Source organism: Melospiza melodia, chromosome 6, assembly GCF_035770615.1.
Source record: "Melospiza melodia melodia isolate bMelMel2 chromosome 6, bMelMel2.pri, whole genome shotgun sequence".
NCBI lineage: Eukaryota > Metazoa > Chordata > Aves > Passeriformes > Passerellidae > Melospiza > Melospiza melodia.
The window spans coordinates 11,296,097-11,315,785 of record NC_086199.1 but is presented as its reverse complement, the minus strand read 5'-3'; the positions used below and the strand labels follow the sequence as shown (position 1 = coordinate 11,315,785).

The window sequence follows — 19,689 nt, the reverse complement described above, 5'->3', positions numbered from 1 at the left end:
CTGTTGGAAAGTTGTTGCAGCTTTGTAGAGCTGCATTTGCTTAAAATGTCTGGTTGGAGAATGTCAAGTTAAACATCAGCTTTGTTTGCTTCCTGCAGTTCCGCACAGACATCGCAAGGACCGAGTACCTTTCCAACGCCGATGAGCGGCTGCGCTGGCAGGCGAGCTCCCTGCCTGCAGATGACCTGTGCACAGAGAATGCCATCATGCTCAAACGCTTCAACAGGTACTTCATTCTTAGATGTGGAGTTCTTAAGCAACATTCTCACAGCAGGCAGGGTTTGCACCTATTGAATCACAGTAGCTCCTGCAAAGTACAGTTTCCCTGGGGTGTGAAGCTCTATGTTCTTAAAAACTTCTCAACTGTGTGTAAACATAAAAACTCTCATTCGACTTTGCTTGCCTTTTTTGCTTAGCTGTTAAAATGAGTTGGCTTGAACTATTTTGATGTTTGAGCTATTTTGTTGCCCAAATACAAACTTATCTTTCAAAACTGAAATGAATCATTGAACCTGCCTCAGTTTAGTGAAGGAATAAACAAGGTTTTAGAGGTGAGACTAATGCAATGTAAATTCATAAAACTGCTTAGACACTGTCTGCAGTCAAAACCTAACTAATGAAAGTGTTTTATTATTAACTTAAGGTATCCGTTGATCATCGATCCCTCTGGGCAAGCTACAGAATTTATCATGAATGAATATAAAGACCGTAAGATAACTCGCACAAGCTTCTTAGATGATGCTTTCAGAAAGAACTTGGAAAGTGCCTTGAGATTTGGTAACCCACTTCTTGTTCAGGTTAGTGGCATGACTGTGTAGAAGCTATTTAAATTCTTGAATTCTGTCCTATGTATTAGAAAAGTTTTCAATTGTTCTCTTGCATGTTACTTACATGCAAGCAACTTTATTTTCAATTTACAACTTAACAAGTAAACTAGCGATACATGTGGTGCTAGTCCTGAGAAGAATTAGTGAGCTACAAGATCAAAAGAAGGTATTTCCTTTTCCACCATTTTGAGATGAAATTCTTTTATTTCGAAATTATCTTTCCACACCGTAAAATTACTTACAACCTGTCTATCTCTTCCTGTGTTTTTATGTGCTTTCTCTAGTCATAGATAATGGCAACTAATACGGTTAGTTATCTAGAATTAAATCTACTCTGAATGTCAGGGAGAAATTTCAGTAATATGAAGAAATAGGCAGCTGTAGGAGTAATTGTCTTTCACTTGAAATGGGTATGTTTTTCACTTTTAGTATGGAAATGAAAAAGATCAGTAACTGTTGCTTGTGCTGTTCAGAATAGGCCTTACCTGCAGTAGAGCTAACAAAATTACAGCCACTAATAATACTTCCCTTCTGTACCTGTGTAGCTCAACTACACATCTAAAGTGCAGATACCTTCTGAATGTGATCCCTATTCCAAACCAATTGTTTGGAACTGCCAATTGTTTGCTTACCAGAATTTTAAGCACCTGTTGGATTGGGAATTTTAACTTGAGACATTTGCAAACAACAGTCTTTTAAACATCTGTCTTTCTAGGATGTGGAGAGCTATGATCCAGTTCTGAATCCTGTTCTGAATCGTGAAGTCCGAAGAACTGGAGGCAGAGTTCTGATTACTCTGGGAGACCAAGATATTGATTTGTCACCGTCCTTCGTTATCTTCCTTTCCACCAGAGATCCAACAGTAAGCAAAATCAAAAGCAGTCCTGTTTGTAGAAATGGCATGTGAAGAGAGCTGAGATAACTTTTCCATGTTTCCTGTGACAGGTTGAATTCCCACCAGACCTCTGCTCTCGTGTTACGTTTGTGAACTTCACCGTAACTCGCAGCAGCTTGCAGAGCCAGTGTCTGAATGAAGTCCTGAAAGCTGAAAGACCAGATGTTGATGAAAAACGCTCTGACCTCCTCAAGCTTCAGGGTATGTTTGCCAAAATTAACTTCTTCCTCTTCTAAAATATGGTGGGTTTACTCTAAGAGCACACAGTGCTCTTATCTTCATACTCTTTTTCTCAGGATGCCCAATGGCAAAGTACACACATTTCACATAATTCTTTAACATATCTGTACAATATGTATGTATGACTTTTTTTTTCTTCTAATTAAGGTGAATTTCAGCTGCGCCTACGTCAGTTGGAAAAATCCCTACTCCAGGCACTTAATGAAGTGAAGGGACGTATCCTGGATGATGACACCATCATTACTACACTTGAGAACCTGAAGAGGGAAGCAGCAGAGGTCACCAGAAAAGTAGAAGAGACTGATATTGTCATGCAGGAAGTAGAAACTGTTTCCCAGCAGTACTTGCCTCTTTCTACAGCTTGCAGCAGTATCTACTTTACCATGGAGTCACTGAAACAGGTAGGTTGAGTTCTTCCTCTCAGGAGCTTTGAGTGTTTACTGGTTAAAGCTAAACAGGCATTGCCCAATATTGCAGTTTGCTAGGCATACTCTGTTGGTTATCAAACAGCAAGATTGTGGAGAGAAAAAATAAACTCTCTTCTCTTTCAGATACATTTCCTGTACCAATACTCCCTCCAGTTTTTCTTGGACATCTATCACAATGTCTTGTATGAGAATCCAAATCTGAAGGGAATTACAGACCATACTCATCGTCTCTCAATCATCACAAAGGATCTCTTTCAGGTTCCGTTTTTTAATTAATAAATGTAATTTTTTAATAATTTTTGAAGGGTCAGAGTTCAAAGCTTCTTACACTACTAATATGTTTTGTTCCTAGGTGGCCTTCAACCGAGTGGCACGTGGCATGCTGCACCAGGACCACATAACGTTTGCCATGTTGTTGGCCCGGATCAAACTGAAAGGCACCATTGGGTAAAAGTTTGTTTCCTTGCTTCACTTTAGTTGAAAAAGGGAGGGCTGTCTTGAAGGCATCTAGCTGAAGTCTTCTTTTCCCTTAACATTAGAGAGCCTACATACGATGCAGAATTCCAGCACTTCTTGAGAGGGAAGGAGATTGTACTAAACACTGCATCTCTCCCCAAAATCAATGGTTTGACTGTAGAGCAGACAGAGGCAATGATGAGGCTGAGCTGCCTTCCTGCATTTAAGGACCTTGTTTCAAAAGTTCAAGCTGATGAGGTAAGTGGTGCCTGGGGTCTGTCTCTCCACTGCACTATTGGTGAGCTTTTCAGGTGTCTGCTTGAAAAGCTTCATGCTTAAAAGCAAACTCTCCTGCTGTGGAAAGGGAAGTCCTAAAGATTAGCTAGTTGTAGTTGTAGAAATGAATGTTTTTACTTCCCTCATAACCCAGCTGTGAAACTTGTAAAGACCAGCACTGTTCATCATTCAGAAACAGTTTCACCATGCCTCTGGCATTGTGGTTGACCAACTTTGCTTCCCATGGTAGCAGAAAGTGACACTGCATGTATTTTGCTGCATCACTATTGTGTGATAATTATGCAGTAGAGGGGAACAGCTTCGGCCACAAATAACTTCATTATGGTGGGCTCTTGGACATGCCTAAGTGGAATCAATTTGGATAGTACTCAGCTGCTGAACACTGCACCTTCTCATGACTGAAGTGTTCAAAGAGTAATACATCTTTGTCTTGACTGTGAAACTGTATGTCATAAAATACATCCATATCTTAAATAGTACCTGTTTGGTTTGCCTTGCCTAATTTTTATATTAGAAGTTGAATTTTCCTTACTTCATCTAATTTTTCTCAAACTGTTCAGCCTAGGGTAAAATAACTTACAGCTTGGCCTGGGACTTGATAGAGATCTGTAGAATCAGGTGTGCTGGAGGCTATCAGTGAAATGAGGCATATCAGTGAAAGGATTTGGCACATCTAAGGATAGGATAATAGGCAAAGTGTAATTGGAGTTTTACATACACTTGCTGTATGTTTCTGATATTTTGAAAGTCAGCTTCAGGTTTTTTGCATTTTTTTTTCAATACAGCAATTCTGCATTTGGCTGGACAGCAGTTCCCCAGAGCAGACTGTACCATACCTCTGGACTGAAGAAAAACCTGCAAGTAAGTGAATGTGCACTATTGTCCATATCAGGCCTACTGTACTGATCTAAGTAGTTACTATGATTTTAAAAGCGATTCTAAAGTAGAATTTAATTTTGGACTATAATGGTTGAGAAAATCATAAGGTTGGGATTGTATAAGAACCTCAAGTCTAGTGGGTTTGGTTCTGGGTTGTTTTGGGGGGTTTTGGGAGGTTTGTTTGTTTTCACTGGATTTTTTTAAACCAAACTGTTCTAAGCAGTAGTTACTACACTTGGTTGCTGCACCTTAACCTGTGATCTGGTCTTCCACTGAGGATGAAACATAATTCTACAATCTCATTTGATTGCATAATAGTTTGGATTAACCTTAGTCATTGCCAATCTGGAGATGTCTCAATACTCTAAAAAGCTCCGAGACACAGATCTTCTGTGGACAGGGCTGGTCTAGTAGACCTGCAGTTGTACCTAAGCATGAAGTTACCTCTTGCTACATTAGTTGTCAGTGCTAATTTTTCAAGAGTGAGAACTTGAGGGTAACTGTTGCCCTTCAGTTCCTCCCCTGTCTGAAAGGTAACTTCAGCAAGTGTTGCTGTCTTTGATCATTCCATGCTCATTCCTGTCACTTTATAAATTAAGGATTCTAAGCTCTTCTTTACTAACTGCTTATTGAAGCTGCTGGAGCATTAACTGAAGCAGCTCTAGGTTATCTACCCTATCCATGCTAGTCAAGCATTTTGTGAGTGAAAGTATGTGAAAAGATCTGTTGTCCCTGGAAATTAAAATCACTCATGTCAATAATTTTAGCCTGTAGATTTTGAAAACCAGCTGAAGCTGCTAATTGTTTTTTCAGTCGTTGAATTGAAAACAGAATATAAGCATTTAATTAAAAAGTTGCATCAGATCTTCCAAAAGGATAATTAACTTTCTAAATATGTAGTCTTCAGAACAAGATGGGGAGAGATTGAATGGAGAATTGAAGAGAGGAGGGTTCATCTAATCCTGTCTCCTGTTTCCAGCTCCCATTGGACAGGCCATCCATCGCTTGCTTCTGATCCAGGCCTTCCGTCCAGATCGTTTGTTGGCCATGGCACATACCTTTGTTTCCACAAATCTTGGAGAGTCTTTCATGTCCATTATGGAGCAGCCTTTGGATCTGACACACATTGTGGATACAGAGGTAAACTGCTTGGATTTGAAATGCTTAGGGCCACCTTGCATGAATTCCACATGAACATTTCTTCCACTTTCTCTTCCCTGATATGAGTGGATTGTTTTTTTAAAGGAAAATGAACAGTAACGTAATAGTTTTAGTTGTACAGAGGGAAGAAACACTAAGCTTACTGCACTCTCATATTTGTCTAGTGATTGATTCATATCCTTTTCAATTTCTTGGAGCACAGGTGAAACCAAATACCCCTGTGCTGATGTGTTCAGTGCCTGGTTATGATGCCAGTGGTCATGTTGAAGACCTTGCAGCTGAGCAGAATACACAGATTACTTCTATTGCTATTGGTAAGAGCATACCTTGTTTCAACATCTAAGCATTAATGAAATTGTTAGCAGTAAGAGATTAGCAACTCTTCTGTCTTTCAGGTTCTGCCGAAGGGTTTAACCAAGCAGATAAAGCAATAAACACAGCAGTGAAATCTGGAAGGTAAGTTCTGTTTTGTTTTCAGCTAGAATGCTGCCTGGTGGAAAGGTAAAAGGGGGAAGTTTATTGGTTAAAGAGATAAAACTGTGAGTAAAACAAAAGAGTAGGCCTATCTTTTGAATTTAAGTTTGTAATAGTAAGCACATCAGTTTAAATATTTTCAGGAGAAGTAGGTTGTACATGTAAAACAAGAAAATTAACTCATTTACAGTACATAGTAACTGGTTCTATGTAGAAGGCAAGTTTAAGAGGGAGGGAAATCTGTAGCGTTGATACATTCTGTTGCTCTTTGTGATGATCACAGGCAAGATCCATAAGCTGTTCACTAAAAAGCACTTATTCTGTTTCAAAAATTCACAGATGGGTAATGCTGAAGAACGTTCACCTGGCTCCTGGCTGGCTCATGCAGCTAGAAAAGAAACTGCATTCCCTGCAACCCCATGCATGCTTCAGGCTCTTCCTTACCATGGAGATTAATCCAAAGGTAATAGTGATTTAAAATTTGGTTATCTTGCTGGGTAACTGGCTTGCAGAGCTAAGAGTGCTCCCCAGGGAAGGTTCTCTCATGACTGCCTTCTGCAGTAAAGAAGAAGGAAAATACACACCTGTCAGGGCAGTTATTATCCTTGCTTTCTGATGACTGAACTGTAGCTGTAAACTTGATACTGTTCCTTTTGCTGCTTCCCCTAACCTCCAAAAGAAAGGCAGTACTTCTAGTGCTCACCATGAGGTTTTGAAGCTAATGCAAACTCTGCTGGGATTTAATTTAATGAAGGCTAAAGCAACTGGATTTGAGCTTATTGATCTTCTCTAGGTGCCAGTGAATTTGTTACGTGCTGGCCGGATCTTCGTGTTTGAGCCTCCTCCTGGTGTAAAGGCAAACATGCTGAGGACCTTCAGCAGCATTCCAGTTTCTAGGATGTGCAAGGTGAGGCTGTGGTTTGTCTTGATGAAACTAACTGAAGAACATGTTTGTTGAAATCTTACCTTAGATGATAAAACCTGAGATATTAAGATGTACTTGAAGTGTTTTTTCTCTCCTCACCCAAGCAAAGTAGTAGTTGCTTTTTCTGTTGGTAGAATATATTCAGTTTCAGTGGTGATCTAGCATTAAATCTGATACTTTCTAGTCTTTTAGCAGGCTTTGGCTTTGTCAGTTCACTTGAGTAACAGTTGTTTGGTTTTGTGTTGGTTTTTTCTCCCCACTTCTAGTCTCCAAATGAGCGTGCCCGTTTGTATTTCCTCCTTGCCTGGTTCCATGCCATCATCCAAGAGCGCCTGCGCTACGCTCCCTTGGGCTGGTCCAAGAAGTATGAGTTTGGAGAGTCTGACCTGAGGTCTGCCTGTGACACAGTGGATACCTGGCTGGATGATACAGCAAAGGCAAGTAGTGTTGTGTGCTTAGGCACAGATGACAAATTACTTTGGATCTTCACTGAAACAGTCTGTTCTGGAAAAATTAAGGAAGTTAAATGAGTAGGCACAAAAAACCTGTTGGCGATTCAACAATTGTTTCCTGCTAATTATAGGGTCGCCAGAACATTTCCCCTGATAAGATCCCCTGGTCTGCACTGAAGACACTGATGGCCCAGTCTATCTATGGAGGGCGTATCGATAACGAATTTGATCAGCGTCTGTTAAACACGTTCTTGGAACGTCTGTTCACCACCCTAAGTTTTGACAGTGAATTCAAACTGGCTTGTAAGGTTGATGGACACAAAGATATTCAGATGCCAGATGGAATCAGGTATCATTTTTTTCTTATCCTGATCTCTTATGTAAAACTTTTTTTAATTAAAAAACTGCACATAAAGGTGAAAAACACCAAGCACAGAACCTGTATTTCTGTGCTGTGTGAACATCTGTCTCAGGCAAAGCATTACCTTGGCATTCTAGCAGAGAAAACCCTTTAATGGATATTAAAACTCTGCATTGCAGGCGTGAAGAGTTTGTCCAGTGGGTTGAGATGCTCCCAGATACACAAACACCATCATGGCTGGGACTGCCAAATAATGCAGAGAAAGTTCTTCTCACCACACAAGGTAAATCCAGAACTTAGCAGTGTCTTCCATAGAGTACCAAGCCACCATATTAACTAAAAAGCAGAAGAGAAATACAAGTTTTGCTAAAAAGTCAATAGCTTACTTCTTCTCCCTCAACATAATTGGTTTTTGAGTAATCCAAACCTGACCAGGAGCCTGTGAATCAAAAAAAGCCAGTTCCATTTAGTCTTCCAGATGGCAAGCTCTTGTCTTGATTCTGGAAAGCTTTATTGTAAGCTTGTGGAGCCACCTACAGCTGGGCAGTTCTGAGTCTTAGGTCTAGACTAGAAATAATGGAAAGTCCTGGTTCTTACCTATGGGTTAGGTTGTAACCTTGATGCCACTGCTTCTCTAACAGCAAATCTTCTGTTTTAGGCATAGATATGATCAGTAAAATGCTGAAGATGCAGATGCTGGAGGATGAGGATGATCTGGCTTATGCAGAAACTGAGAAGAAGACAAGAACTGATTCTACATCAGATGGACGCCCAGCCTGGATGAGAACACTGCATACCACAGCCTCTAACTGGCTTCACCTTATCCCACAAACTCTAAACCATCTGAAGCGGACTGTGGAAAACATTAAAGTAAGAACTATGTTTTATTTCATGGGGGCATAGAAAAAGCACAAGTTCAGGTGCATTGTGATTTGGAAGTACCAACTACACTGCTGAGGGGTCAATGGAACCTGTGTCAATGCTGATTTTGAGTGCCATAACCATGTAATGACCTGCTAGGTTTCTTGAAATGCTCCTAAAACCTGGTTTGTGGCTTTTGGGTAGCATTTGAAGAAATGGAATGGCAAACAGTCTAGCCAGGCAGTCTGCATTAATTGTTCAACTGTGACTTCTACTTTCTTCCTTCTCCAAGGGAGAGGAGATTGTTGGTTGTCAAACAACTTCTGTAATCACTTTGTGCACCACAGTGCTTGTAGTCAGAGTGTTACTTCTTCATCCACTCAGAATTTGGGGATTGTTTTTCATAGCAGTTTTCCAGCAAGACCTTTGATCTGCATCTTACTTTGAATGTTTTGACCATCAGGATCCTCTGTTCCGGTTCTTTGAGAGAGAGGTGAAAATGGGAGCTAAGCTGCTCCAGGATGTTCGCCAGGACCTGGCAGACGTGGTTCAAGTGTGTGAAGGGAAAAAGAAACAAACCAACTATTTGCGTACACTGATAAATGAGCTGGTGAAAGGTATGGCAGTTCTAACCAGCACCTCCAGGGCTCTCTTTGCTGCTTGCACTCTGTAAGAGGCAGCAGCTTAAAAAAACCGAAAATGGTAGAAAAATGTGGATAGATTTTGTCATTTGACACAAGTAATACTTAAATTTGAGCATTAAATTCCCATTGGCTTGATATGAGATTCCAAGCTGAGGCTGATAATAGCCTAATAATTAGGTGATAATAGTAATAATAGTCCAGCTTTAATATATTAGGCTTTTTTGTACAATTTATATTAGCAGCTTAATTTCTAGGCTGAAATCTTACTATGTTCTCCCAGTTTCTGACTTGTGACAGAACAAAGCTATTTATACCACCATATAAGCAGTATTGATCCTATAAAATATTCAAGCTCTCAGAATTTCTATTTAAAGATTCTACATGTGGAATTTTCACAGTCATGCTGTATGTTGTAATGCATGGTGATTTGAACAAAAGCATTTTCTGAAACACAGATACTCAACCTCTTCAGCTTTTTCTAAAGAACTTAAACGTTCATGCAGAGCTGAAGATTAGGTCTTGCAGTAAAAAGCTGTGTGTAACTGCAGCTGCTCTTGAGGGGTATCTGTAAGTGGGTGGCATTTTAAATACAAAGCAGACCTAGAGGCCATTTACTCTGTAATCTTTGAAAGTGTTTTCACTTACTGAAGGGCCTTTTAAAATAGAGGCTGATATTCCAGTCCAGGTCTTCAAAGTTTTAATATAGTGTGTAATTTCAACCTGTATATGAACAAAACTTAATTCTAGTCACATCTTTGTAGGTATTTTGCCTCGTAGCTGGTCTCATTACACGGTGCCAGCTGGTATGACTGTTATCCAGTGGGTGTCTGACTTCAGTGAGCGCATTAAACAGCTCCAGAATATTTCCCAGGCAGCTGCATCTGGTGGAGCAAAAGAACTGAAGGTACTTTGTGCTGACTTCTCAGGGTTATTGGTGGAGCTGTGTAACTGCTTTCTGGAGTATTCACATCAGGACTTCTAAATAGCCCCTCAGTCAATAAACTTGAGTCAGTGTTCTCTGAAATGTCTGTAAATACTGCTGAGCATCTCCTGATCACAGCGCGATGAGGCTTAGCAGGGTAACTGTGCACAGAGATCAGAGGGAGCATTGGTATTGTGGGACAGGGGGAGACAAAGCCTTGGAGCAAAAAGCATCTTAACAATTACACTGTGTTCCAGTCGTAGCAGGAACATTTAAATGTAAAGAGATTGCTTATAAATAGATTTATAATAGTCATTAATTAATACTGCAGCTGAAATACTTTTTTCCCCCTGTATTTTTTCTTCTTAAATAGAACATCCATGTGTGCCTGGGTGGCCTGTTTGTACCAGAGGCATATATTACTGCTACAAGACAATATGTTGCCCAGGCAAACAGTTGGTCCCTTGAAGAGCTCTGTCTTGAGGTCAATGTTACAACCACCCAGAACGCAGTCCTGGATGCCTGCAGCTTTGGAGTCACAGGTAAACTGAGCTGAAGGAAGGGACCTTCCTCTGAAATGTTTTCAGAAGCTTCTGTATTAAATGGGCTGTGTCAAATGAAAAAGATGCTGTTGTTGAAAAAGTTATTACACACTTTCTGAAAGTATTTTCAAATTAGTTTGATATTAGTTATTAGGGAAGTACTTCCAATGCTAATAAATCTCAAGACTGGGGCCAGTATATATTGAAGTGGTATTGCATAGTGTATCACCTACAACCTTTTCATTTTGCATTATGAAATACTTCTCATTTAGTGGACTTAGCCCTTAAATGATACAGAAGGAGACAGCCTTTGGATGTATGAAAGCTCTTATACTCTAAACTGCATTGCAATTTGCAGGCCTGAAGCTCCAGGGAGCTACGTGCAGTAACAACAAGCTGTCACTTTCAAATGCTATTTCAACTGTCCTGCCCATTACACAGCTCCGCTGGATCAAGCAGACAAACGCTGATAAAAAAGCAAATGTTGTAAGTATTGATGGAAACATTTAGATATCCCTAGCAATTCTTTCCTAAGGCTTTATGGATACTTGTACCGGGCACAACAAATCAAATTGGTGTTCTCTAATTACTCTTCTTGTCAGTTGGCATCTGATTTCAGGGCTAGCAGCAAACAGACCTAGTGCTCACTGTGTTTTTCCTTTGTAGACAGATAAAAAGGGGAGACATCTAAAAATGCTGTTCAAGACAAAACTCAAATTTGTATCTATAGCAGCATCTGTGAATTTATTAAGTCTTGGGGTTTTTCCTCATATTTTGAGTACTGAGTTATCTGAGACTGAATTGCCATCTCATTGGTATCATATAGTGTTAGAGAAACCTGTGACACTCTTCAGCTGTCTTACAGAACTCTCCTATGTTCTTGTTTTTCCCCAGGTTACTTTACCAGTTTATCTGAACTTCACTCGTGCTGATCTGATTTTCACCGTTGACTTTGAAATTGCCACCAAGGAAGATCCCCGCAGCTTCTACGAGCGTGGTGTTGCAGTTCTCTGCACTGAGTGAACAAATCTATTTTCACTGGTTAATGCTGTAGTAAGTGTCAGTCTTCTATGTAGTGCTCACCTGTACTTTTGTAATCAGGGTAGGTTAGCAGATGGATTTGTGTCAAGTTGGCTGGAAGGGTGACGGTGCAGTGGGAAGCTGATAAGCCAGAGAGATTTCTTTGAAGGAAGATTGAATGAGGTTTTTAGAGGGTTATTGGTAGATGTGATATTTGATGGATTATGTTATATTAAATAAAATATATAACAAAACTTTTGAGCATGTATTTCTGTTAATCTAATTCTTAGTGATGATTTCTGTCTGGAAAACCTATACCCATGACCTTTTCAGAGAATAACTATGAATTGCTCTTCAAGCTAACCTGCAGTAACAGGAACCTTGGAGTGTAAGTCTGTAGTGCAGTAATACACAAAACCTGACATCTGCTGTGACAGTTCAGGCCATTGCATTAATTAATTGCAATGGACTGGGTCTGACTTGAAGTAACCTGCTACAGTGCATTGAGAAGCTGGAGCATCCTGAGCTAAACTTTCTTGTCCTATTGACCACAGAGCTTCCTCTTTCTCAAACTGCTTTTATGGTGAAATATGTCCCCAGATTTATGTCTCAGTAACCCAAGAGGAGGCTATTAATTGCTTACACAAGGAGTTACAATATTATTTGAGACTCTCACATGTGGCCAACCATTACTAAAGCAGGAAAGCTGAGAGTTCCTGCTATTTGCTTGGGTTGCTGTAATGGTTTGGGCATTTGCTTGCTTTTTCTGATCCTGAATTTGTTGGCTCAGCATTTCTACCTTTCTGACCATCCTCTCAACACAACTGTCCTCTCTGACAGTGGCTGAAGTCAAGTGTTCAAAGGTGTGTATGAAGAATGTGGGTACACAGCTTTCTAATCTGAAAACAGAAATCTTGGGAGCTCCTTCCTCCCCAGTTGCTCCTATGAAAGCAGTGACTTTGATCAGCTCCAGTATTTTTCTGTGATAAGGGTTCCATAGTACAAGCCTGGACTGGGAAGAAAAATTGCTATCTCAGCCTGCCTCACATACTTGTTTTGGTCAGAGCTTGCTGTTTACTGAAACAGAATTCTGCTGTCTGCCCTCTCCATACTGTTTTGCAAAGTTAATCCCTGAGATTAAACTGTCCTGGTTTTGTTACTTTACAAAGTGTGAATCCCAGACCAGTGAATCACGTGCAGTTTAATAATCTGTGTGCAGTTCTTACCCAGTTGTGAGGAACAGAGATGAGAACTACATGCATCATGATCCAAGATGAGTTGTAACCATAATGCCTTTGCTTTGTCTCAGCCTCTGTGAGAGACTTTGCTTTCCAGCACCAGAATATGTTGGAACTGGTATCACTGCTTCCAGCATAGTTTCAATTACATTGTACAGAAAGAAAGCAGCATGCTCTGGGTACCAGCTGCAGTGTAAGTAAGTGTTAGCTTAAATCAGGAGCTGGCTGTTGGCAGCTCCACTGAACATGCACCTTCCTTTCAGCAGCTGGTCTTTGTGCCCAGCTCATGGACCTGGGCTGTGGTACCACTTACAGCTACTGTTAAAACTCTGCCCAAACCAGTTCCACCTATTGGCAAACACTGATGGGGAGATCCTAGAGCTTGAGCTTCCCAAACTCTTCTGCTCTTTTATGTTAACTTCTGCATTAGGCCTGAATTGACAAAAGGTACAATTTCAGGTCACAAGTTAATCCACATCTGGATTTTCATACTGAGTAAACATATTGCAATGAGTAGATACTGTCCTATGTGGCTTACCTTTCCACTCCCTTTCTCTCCTGTTGTGATTTTTCCATGCTGTGTGGAACAGCTGCTTTTAAAGAAATCCTCTTTAGGTGAGTTTGGGGGTTTTGGCTGCAGTTTGAAAGTCAGGGGTTTCAGTTTCATTTGGCCTCAGCTGATGGGGCTGAGAGCTAGGGTGTCTGATAGCTAGGACTTAAAATGAGGCTGCCTCACAATATTGTATTCTTAAGCTTTTCGCACATCTTCCTTCCAGAGAGAGCTGTAGGCTAATTGCAGTACACACCAATCTACAGCTACAAGTGGTTGGTTGTTGGTTTGTTTGGGGTTTTTTCAATTAACTTCACAGTTTTCACTGCAGCAGTCTTTGCCTCTGGACAAGTCAAGGGGCAACCACAGTAGCTTCTGTCTTGGGGCAAAGGCCTCTGAAACTTACTGTTTAACCACATATGTTCCAAGCTGATTAAAAACCATTTCCAGCTGAGATAATAAGGATGAAAGAAAAGTTACTTTAATAAAATAAATACACAGGTGGAAGGGTGCAATGTTAGCAGTTAAATAACATTTTGAGTGGCTTTCCATCCTATGAAAGAAACTGAAAACTAAAAAATCTCTGCCAGTTGTACAAAACAAGTGCTTCCACAAGTTGCTGGTACTAACATCTTTCAAGCTACCATTATACTTTGATAGTTAGTAGTTTCCCTCCCACACAAATGGACTACCCAGATTCTAAACCTGATTAAAGAAATTACCATACAGGAAAGGGAGATCAGAGAGACAGATGTGCTCCCTAACTGGCCGCCTATCTGTGGGCACCATTCCTGCAGCTCCTGAATGATTGCTTTCACTAAGCAGCTCTGAGCTCATGTGTTCCACATCACATTGTAAACACTATTCTGGCAGCCACGCAGAAACTGCCCAAAACATTGGTCAAACAAGGAAGGAGCAGCTGTGCTAACAGCAACTAGACAATTTCTCCCCTTTGAAGGAGACAATAAATGCTGGGTTGCCAGTAGCTGCAGTCAGTTCAGCGTGATGCAGTTCAGCTGTTGGGAGTCAAGCCTGTATCGTTCACCACTCGAGGGAGGTCAGACACAGCAGGAGCCAAACAAGACATGAAGCAGGTGCCAGACAAGCCATGGCTGCTGGAAGATAATTGCAGCCAAGGGGTCATTCTTCTTTCCCTCCTCACAAGCCCTTGTCAGTGTTGGTGAAATTACACTGAAACCGAGCAGCTGCCTCCAGGTACTGCACACAGGAGCTGGGGCTGCTGCTGCTCCCAGAGGACCTGGGCACCGAGCTTGTCTGTCACGCTGTGGATGTACCTTTGCTAGTTTCCACTGGAATTGTCACACAGCTTGTTTGATTCGGTTTTTCAGGTGGATCTCAGAGCTTACTGTACAGTGCAGTGCATTTGTAACAGGCCTGAGGCAGCCTGGCTAGTTCAGGTACACACTGCAGAAGAAATTTCTACCAGAATGATCCTTCATTTTCAGAACAGTCTGTCCAATGATTTATTCACCCCTTAGGTTAAGTTGCACGGAATTTCTTTCTCTTTAGTTTTTCACTAGCACTCTCTGTGGCAGGAATCCCGTGTTTTCTTTTAATCGTGGGCTGCTTGGCCGTTGTGCCATCACAGTGAGCTGCGGGCAGGGGCTGTGGAGCAGGGCCAGCCGGGGCTGCAGGGAGCTCCGCGGGGGCTGAAGGGTTAACAGCCCTCGGTGGGGCGCGGTCGGGTGTAAAGGCTTCTGTGCCTGCAGGCGGCTCCGGTGATGGCCACAGATCCTGCTCCGGGCCAGGAGGCTCCAGGGCTGCTCTGCAGTCGTTTACTGCCTGGATTTCTCTGACATTTGGAGGATTAGGGAAGGATTCTTCATCTTCTGAAGTAGCAGCATCCTCCAGAGGCACTGCTTGTGAGGCACTGTTCATCCATGGTGCATCTTTCATAGAGCAGTCAGTGTGAACAGATGCATCTTCTGAATCACCATCATAAGGATCTGAAAACTAAAATAAACATCTCTAAACATGGTGGATGATTATTTGTCCCTAAAAAAAAGCCAAACCAAACAAAATGCAATATACAATGGAGTTTAAAATCCCTTCCAACCTAAGTCAAAGACTTACTGTGGAAACTTTTCTGTTTATCCACACACTCCCCACCTCTGTTTTAGTTTTTGGATGCTACACCAAGGACTGTGTAATACCCAAAACCTACTTGTAGTCCCCTGGATTCCTTTGCTCTCTTGGGTCCTCCAGCAAGTGGGGTAGGCACAGCCTATTTAAGAGAAGTTAACATGGGTTTATAAGGCACTTTCCCTTAAGTTACCTAATGAAAAACAGAGTAGGTGGAAATCTTAGAGAGGAGGAAGGCAGATTATCACTTTGCTAAAAGAATAAAAAGTGTGTCTCAGTCTAACTTTTAAAAGCTTGGTAAAGTTAACCTAAAATAGAGCTAGGGTAAGTCTTTGTGCACTTAAAGCATTGCACTCAGGAGAACAATGAGTAATTACATGCCACCAGAAAAATAAACCAAACCAGCACTTAAATAATAGCAGTCAGGATACAGTTTAGAGACCTTCCTTTCCACTCAAGTCCCTTTTTGTTCTTTCACATGGGGATGATTTGAAATCCTGAAATAGTGCTTAGAGTCTGGGCCTTTTAATTAATAAAAAAAAAAGCCGTGTAGGGAGACTCCCTTTAGAAAGCAAACCCCAGGTACCAAGTCTCACAAAGGAAAGGAAGTTAACAGCAAGGAAAGTGGGAAAGTTCTTGAAAAGGATCCACCACAGGTGTTCAGAGAAAGCCCCACCAGTCAGTGCTGTGCTGCTTCCAGTGGGAAGAGGGAGAACTGAGCACAGCTGAGACAAAGCAGGGCTCAGGAATCTGGGCTCAACAAGAAACCAAAGGCTTTATCAGAGGAGCTGAAGCCCATTTGTGACCTTGTATTCTTGTGCTGCTTCAAGGACAGAGACACTCCCACAAAGTTCTGCTTCCCCAAAGAGCACAGAAATGCCCCAGTCCTGGGCCCTTCCTCAGCAGCCTCAGTGAGAGCAGCCAGCTCTGTTCAGGCTGGGACTGTGCCAGCCCCCCTTCCACCCTGCCCAGCCACCACACAGCTGCACTCCCAGCCTGGTTCTCACGGGAGAGCAGACAACTCCAGCCTTGCCCTGACCTGTCTGGAAGGTGAAGTGGTGGCAGGCAGTTTCTCCAGGTCGCAAAGCACAGTGATTCATGCACCAGCAGTGAGCATCAATTCCAAAGAGTTTTACCCACAAATTAAGTATTTTGTTCTCCACTTCAGCATCAGGTCTTTTTTCATCAGCACTAAACACACTGGTTTGGCAGAACAATGTTTAATAAGTTAGCAATTTCCATAACTAACTGCCACAGCTACAGAGCTGATCTTAACATCCTCCAAAAGGGACAGTCAGAAGGCAGAGGTTCTCTACCCAGAGCTGCAGAAATCCCACTGGACCAGAGCTGCTGAAAGTTAACCACCAGGAACAGCTCAGGTCAGCATTTCTTAGCATGTGTCTGCCTAAAACACTCTCTCTCCTGCCTCATCCCCATAGAATTAACTTTTATAAAGCTAGTAACAGTTGTTAGAAAGAGCCTGATGGAAAGGGGAGTATTGGGTTTGGGGTTGTTTTGGGTTTTTTCCAGGCACAAAATCAACAACCCCACAACATGCCTTGGAGGCTCCCTATTGAGGCTGAAGGAAGGGTTGGGTGCACATCAGGGAATCACATCACCATCAGACACTGCAGAGTCAGTCCTTACCTCTGCCCTGCATTCAGACTCAGACTCTGTGCTTGACTCCACCGTGCACTTCTGCTGCAGAGGAGGAAAGGAAAGAAATTCCACTCAAAGTAGAAGTTATGCAGCTTCAGGCTGAAGCTTAAGTTCTGGTACCAGCTGTAGGTGCTGAGTTTCTCCAGAGCTTCCCAAATATCCCACAGTTGTGGTGCTGGTTGGGTTGTGCAAGTGAAACATAAGAGGAAAACAGAAGCCTCTCTCATCACTCCTCACCCCAAAACCACAAAGGGAAGCAGCCCAGAGCATGCCTTGCACTTGCTAACAATGGTTACTCCAGTCTTGTGAGTAACTTTACAAAACATTTTTTAGTTTGCACTGTGGTTCTGTTTGTTTCTTTGCATTTGGTAACCCTACAGCTCAGAAATGTAACTGCAGATGAATGACTGATAACACCCTCATTTTTTCTAAAGCTCTTGCATAGAAAGAGACCTTACAAACAAAGAGCTCCCCTCATCCCCAGAGGGTAGCACCGAAGAGGAGGAATTACCTCCATCCCTCCCATTTAAATTAATTCATCCATCCCTGTTCTTCATGCAATCTTTTCCAGCCGAGGCAGCTGCACCATCAGGCCAAGGGCAAACCAACAAACACTTTCTGAATTGTCTTTTACCAGGCAGGTAAAGAAAGTAGCAAATTTAAAAGTTACCATGTATTTTCGTGCCAGTCTTTCCACACAGTCTGGGCTTTTAACAGAATCCTCCTTTTCCTGAGCATCGACTGAAACAGAGGGTAGGAGAGCACATTAGAGAAAACCTTCTCTGAGATAAAATGCCCAGACATGGCTACTCCCTTTATGGTAGAAAAGCTGATCAGTCCTTCACATAATCAAAGGCAGCTTCTGTTTAAAAATAAATTAGAAGCAGCCACTGTCTTCTACCACAAGAAGACTTCATTCATGAGGAAAATATGATTTTTTATAGAAGCTTATACCAGACCATAGAGGTTTCTTTCCTTTTCTTTTAAGCACTGCAAGTTTTCTGAATCCTTAAAGAGGTATTTGTGCTGAAGACACCCAACCAGACTAGAGAGGGATAAAGGCAAAGCTGTGCCATCAGCCTGTTCCAGGTCCCCACAGCCAAAATTCAGTCCCTGTGCACTCCCACATCCCCTTCCCCGCTCGGGGCTCCGTCCCAGGGGCTCCCTTTCCCTCCGTGTCCTGCCCACCCTCCCGCCGCCTCCGCCGCCGCGCTCTCCTCCCAGCCGAGGCCATGGCGGCCCCGGCGCCTCCCGCGCTGCCGCTTTATGGGCCGGGCCCTGCGCCCTCACACGGGCCCCGCTCAGCCTCCCGCACCTGGAGCTGCTCCTGCCGAACGCGGAACCGGGCAGCAAAACTCGGCAGGGAAACCGTTCCGTGAATGAAAATCCTTTGTGCGGCTGCAAGGCTCCAGCGCTGCCTCTGTGGGGCCTGCACTCCTTGTCGCTGCATTTCCCATGTGCATATAAAATACACACATATATATTATATATACATGTATATGTATATTTAAAAGCACACATGCCCAGTTTGCAAGGCCTCATGGCCAGGGATGTGATGCTTCCCCTCTGCTCTCACCAGTTTATTTTCTGGAGCCCCATTTCCCTCACAGGACCCTCAGGCAAGAGCCAGCAGGGAAGGGGAGCCCCCTCTGCACCCCCAGTTCCTTCCAGAGGCAGCCAGGATGACCAGAGATGTTTATTCTATTATTTACTGGAGCAGATGATCTCCCCTAGAGCAGAGGGACAGTTGTAGCTGGACACACAAAACTTTCTGAGCATCTTCCTTATCATTTACAATCCAGCATAGCAATTTTACTGTTCTTAAATACCAGAACAGTATTTTTTCAGAGTTACCAAAGAGCTATGGATCAGGTCTGTTTTTCACAAAGAAGCAGATCTGATTTCACCCTTTAAAAGCTACATCTCCATTCCCTTTCTTGTTCTTTTTATAAGAAATGAGGAACTATCTTTACTTTTTTTTCCAAATCAAATTCCTTTTCTTGCCATTGTCTTTATCCTAGCTGGCTTTCTTGCACAGGGCAGAAAATACTAGTGTATAAAAACCTCAGCAAAACAAACATCTCACTCTAAAGCCAGCAGTGGGTTGTTGCTCTGAAAAGGCACCAGGAACAAGTCCCAGTGGGGGTGACAGTGACAGCAGCTGTACCAGGAGCAGCTCACAAACCTTCACCCATTTCTGCCTCCAGCTGATCTAGACCCTGCTGCTTACAGCTCTTTTCTTCCCTGCCTTTCCATCTCCTTACCTTCTCCACCCAGACTAAAACCATCTGATGATTACACTCCTTCTCCTCAGAATCTCCAACCATTTTCAAAACATAGCAACCCAGAACCTCACTCACCACCCCGCAGCACCTCCCACCGCTGAAGCGGGAGCTGAGGAGGCTCACTTAGTGTTAGCGCCTGCAGCTCCAGCTGAGCTCAATGAGCACAAATGACCATCCTGCCCCACCCAAACACAGGGCTGGGACTCGTTACTCCCACAAAAGCTGCCCAAAATTAGCTACAGATTCTTGTTAGCAGCAAGGTCTGAGCTCCATGGGCTGCTTGGTCTGCGAGGGGCTGCAGGTGAAATGGTGATTGCAATGGAGAGAGAGCACAACCCCCACAGCACCCCGGAGCCTTTCCGGGCAGGGCCAGGCAGCAGTGACAGCCACACGGAGCATTCCAAGGGGGATCTGGGTGTCCCTCTCCCAGGCACACAGGGGATGCCATTGCTGAGCCCTGTGGGAACGAG

General features: G+C 42.7%; 1 protein-coding gene across 1 annotated transcript in view; it reads left to right on the top strand.

Annotated features, from left to right (window-relative positions):
- DYNC1H1 (dynein cytoplasmic 1 heavy chain 1) overlaps positions 1 to 11,638 on the top strand; it is a 44,491-nt gene extending 32,853 nt beyond the window's left edge. Inside the window, exons 56-78 of the mRNA XM_063159941.1 lie at positions 99 to 226; positions 644 to 797; positions 1,543 to 1,689; positions 1,773 to 1,923; positions 2,110 to 2,363; positions 2,514 to 2,648; positions 2,743 to 2,837; positions 2,930 to 3,104; positions 3,929 to 4,004; positions 5,002 to 5,162; positions 5,386 to 5,497; positions 5,579 to 5,639; positions 5,997 to 6,120; positions 6,451 to 6,564; positions 6,849 to 7,019; positions 7,166 to 7,383; positions 7,575 to 7,678; positions 8,054 to 8,265; positions 8,720 to 8,873; positions 9,662 to 9,804; positions 10,196 to 10,364; positions 10,723 to 10,850; positions 11,259 to 11,638. Of these exons, the coding sequence (XP_063016011.1) occupies positions 99 to 226; positions 644 to 797; positions 1,543 to 1,689; positions 1,773 to 1,923; positions 2,110 to 2,363; positions 2,514 to 2,648; positions 2,743 to 2,837; positions 2,930 to 3,104; positions 3,929 to 4,004; positions 5,002 to 5,162; positions 5,386 to 5,497; positions 5,579 to 5,639; positions 5,997 to 6,120; positions 6,451 to 6,564; positions 6,849 to 7,019; positions 7,166 to 7,383; positions 7,575 to 7,678; positions 8,054 to 8,265; positions 8,720 to 8,873; positions 9,662 to 9,804; positions 10,196 to 10,364; positions 10,723 to 10,850; positions 11,259 to 11,387 (3,315 nt within the window). The 3' untranslated portion in view covers positions 11,388 to 11,638. The remainder of the gene's footprint in view (positions 1 to 98; positions 227 to 643; positions 798 to 1,542; positions 1,690 to 1,772; positions 1,924 to 2,109; positions 2,364 to 2,513; positions 2,649 to 2,742; positions 2,838 to 2,929; positions 3,105 to 3,928; positions 4,005 to 5,001; positions 5,163 to 5,385; positions 5,498 to 5,578; positions 5,640 to 5,996; positions 6,121 to 6,450; positions 6,565 to 6,848; positions 7,020 to 7,165; positions 7,384 to 7,574; positions 7,679 to 8,053; positions 8,266 to 8,719; positions 8,874 to 9,661; positions 9,805 to 10,195; positions 10,365 to 10,722; positions 10,851 to 11,258) is intronic.
- The last annotated feature ends 8,051 nt before the right edge of the window (positions 11,639 to 19,689 follow it).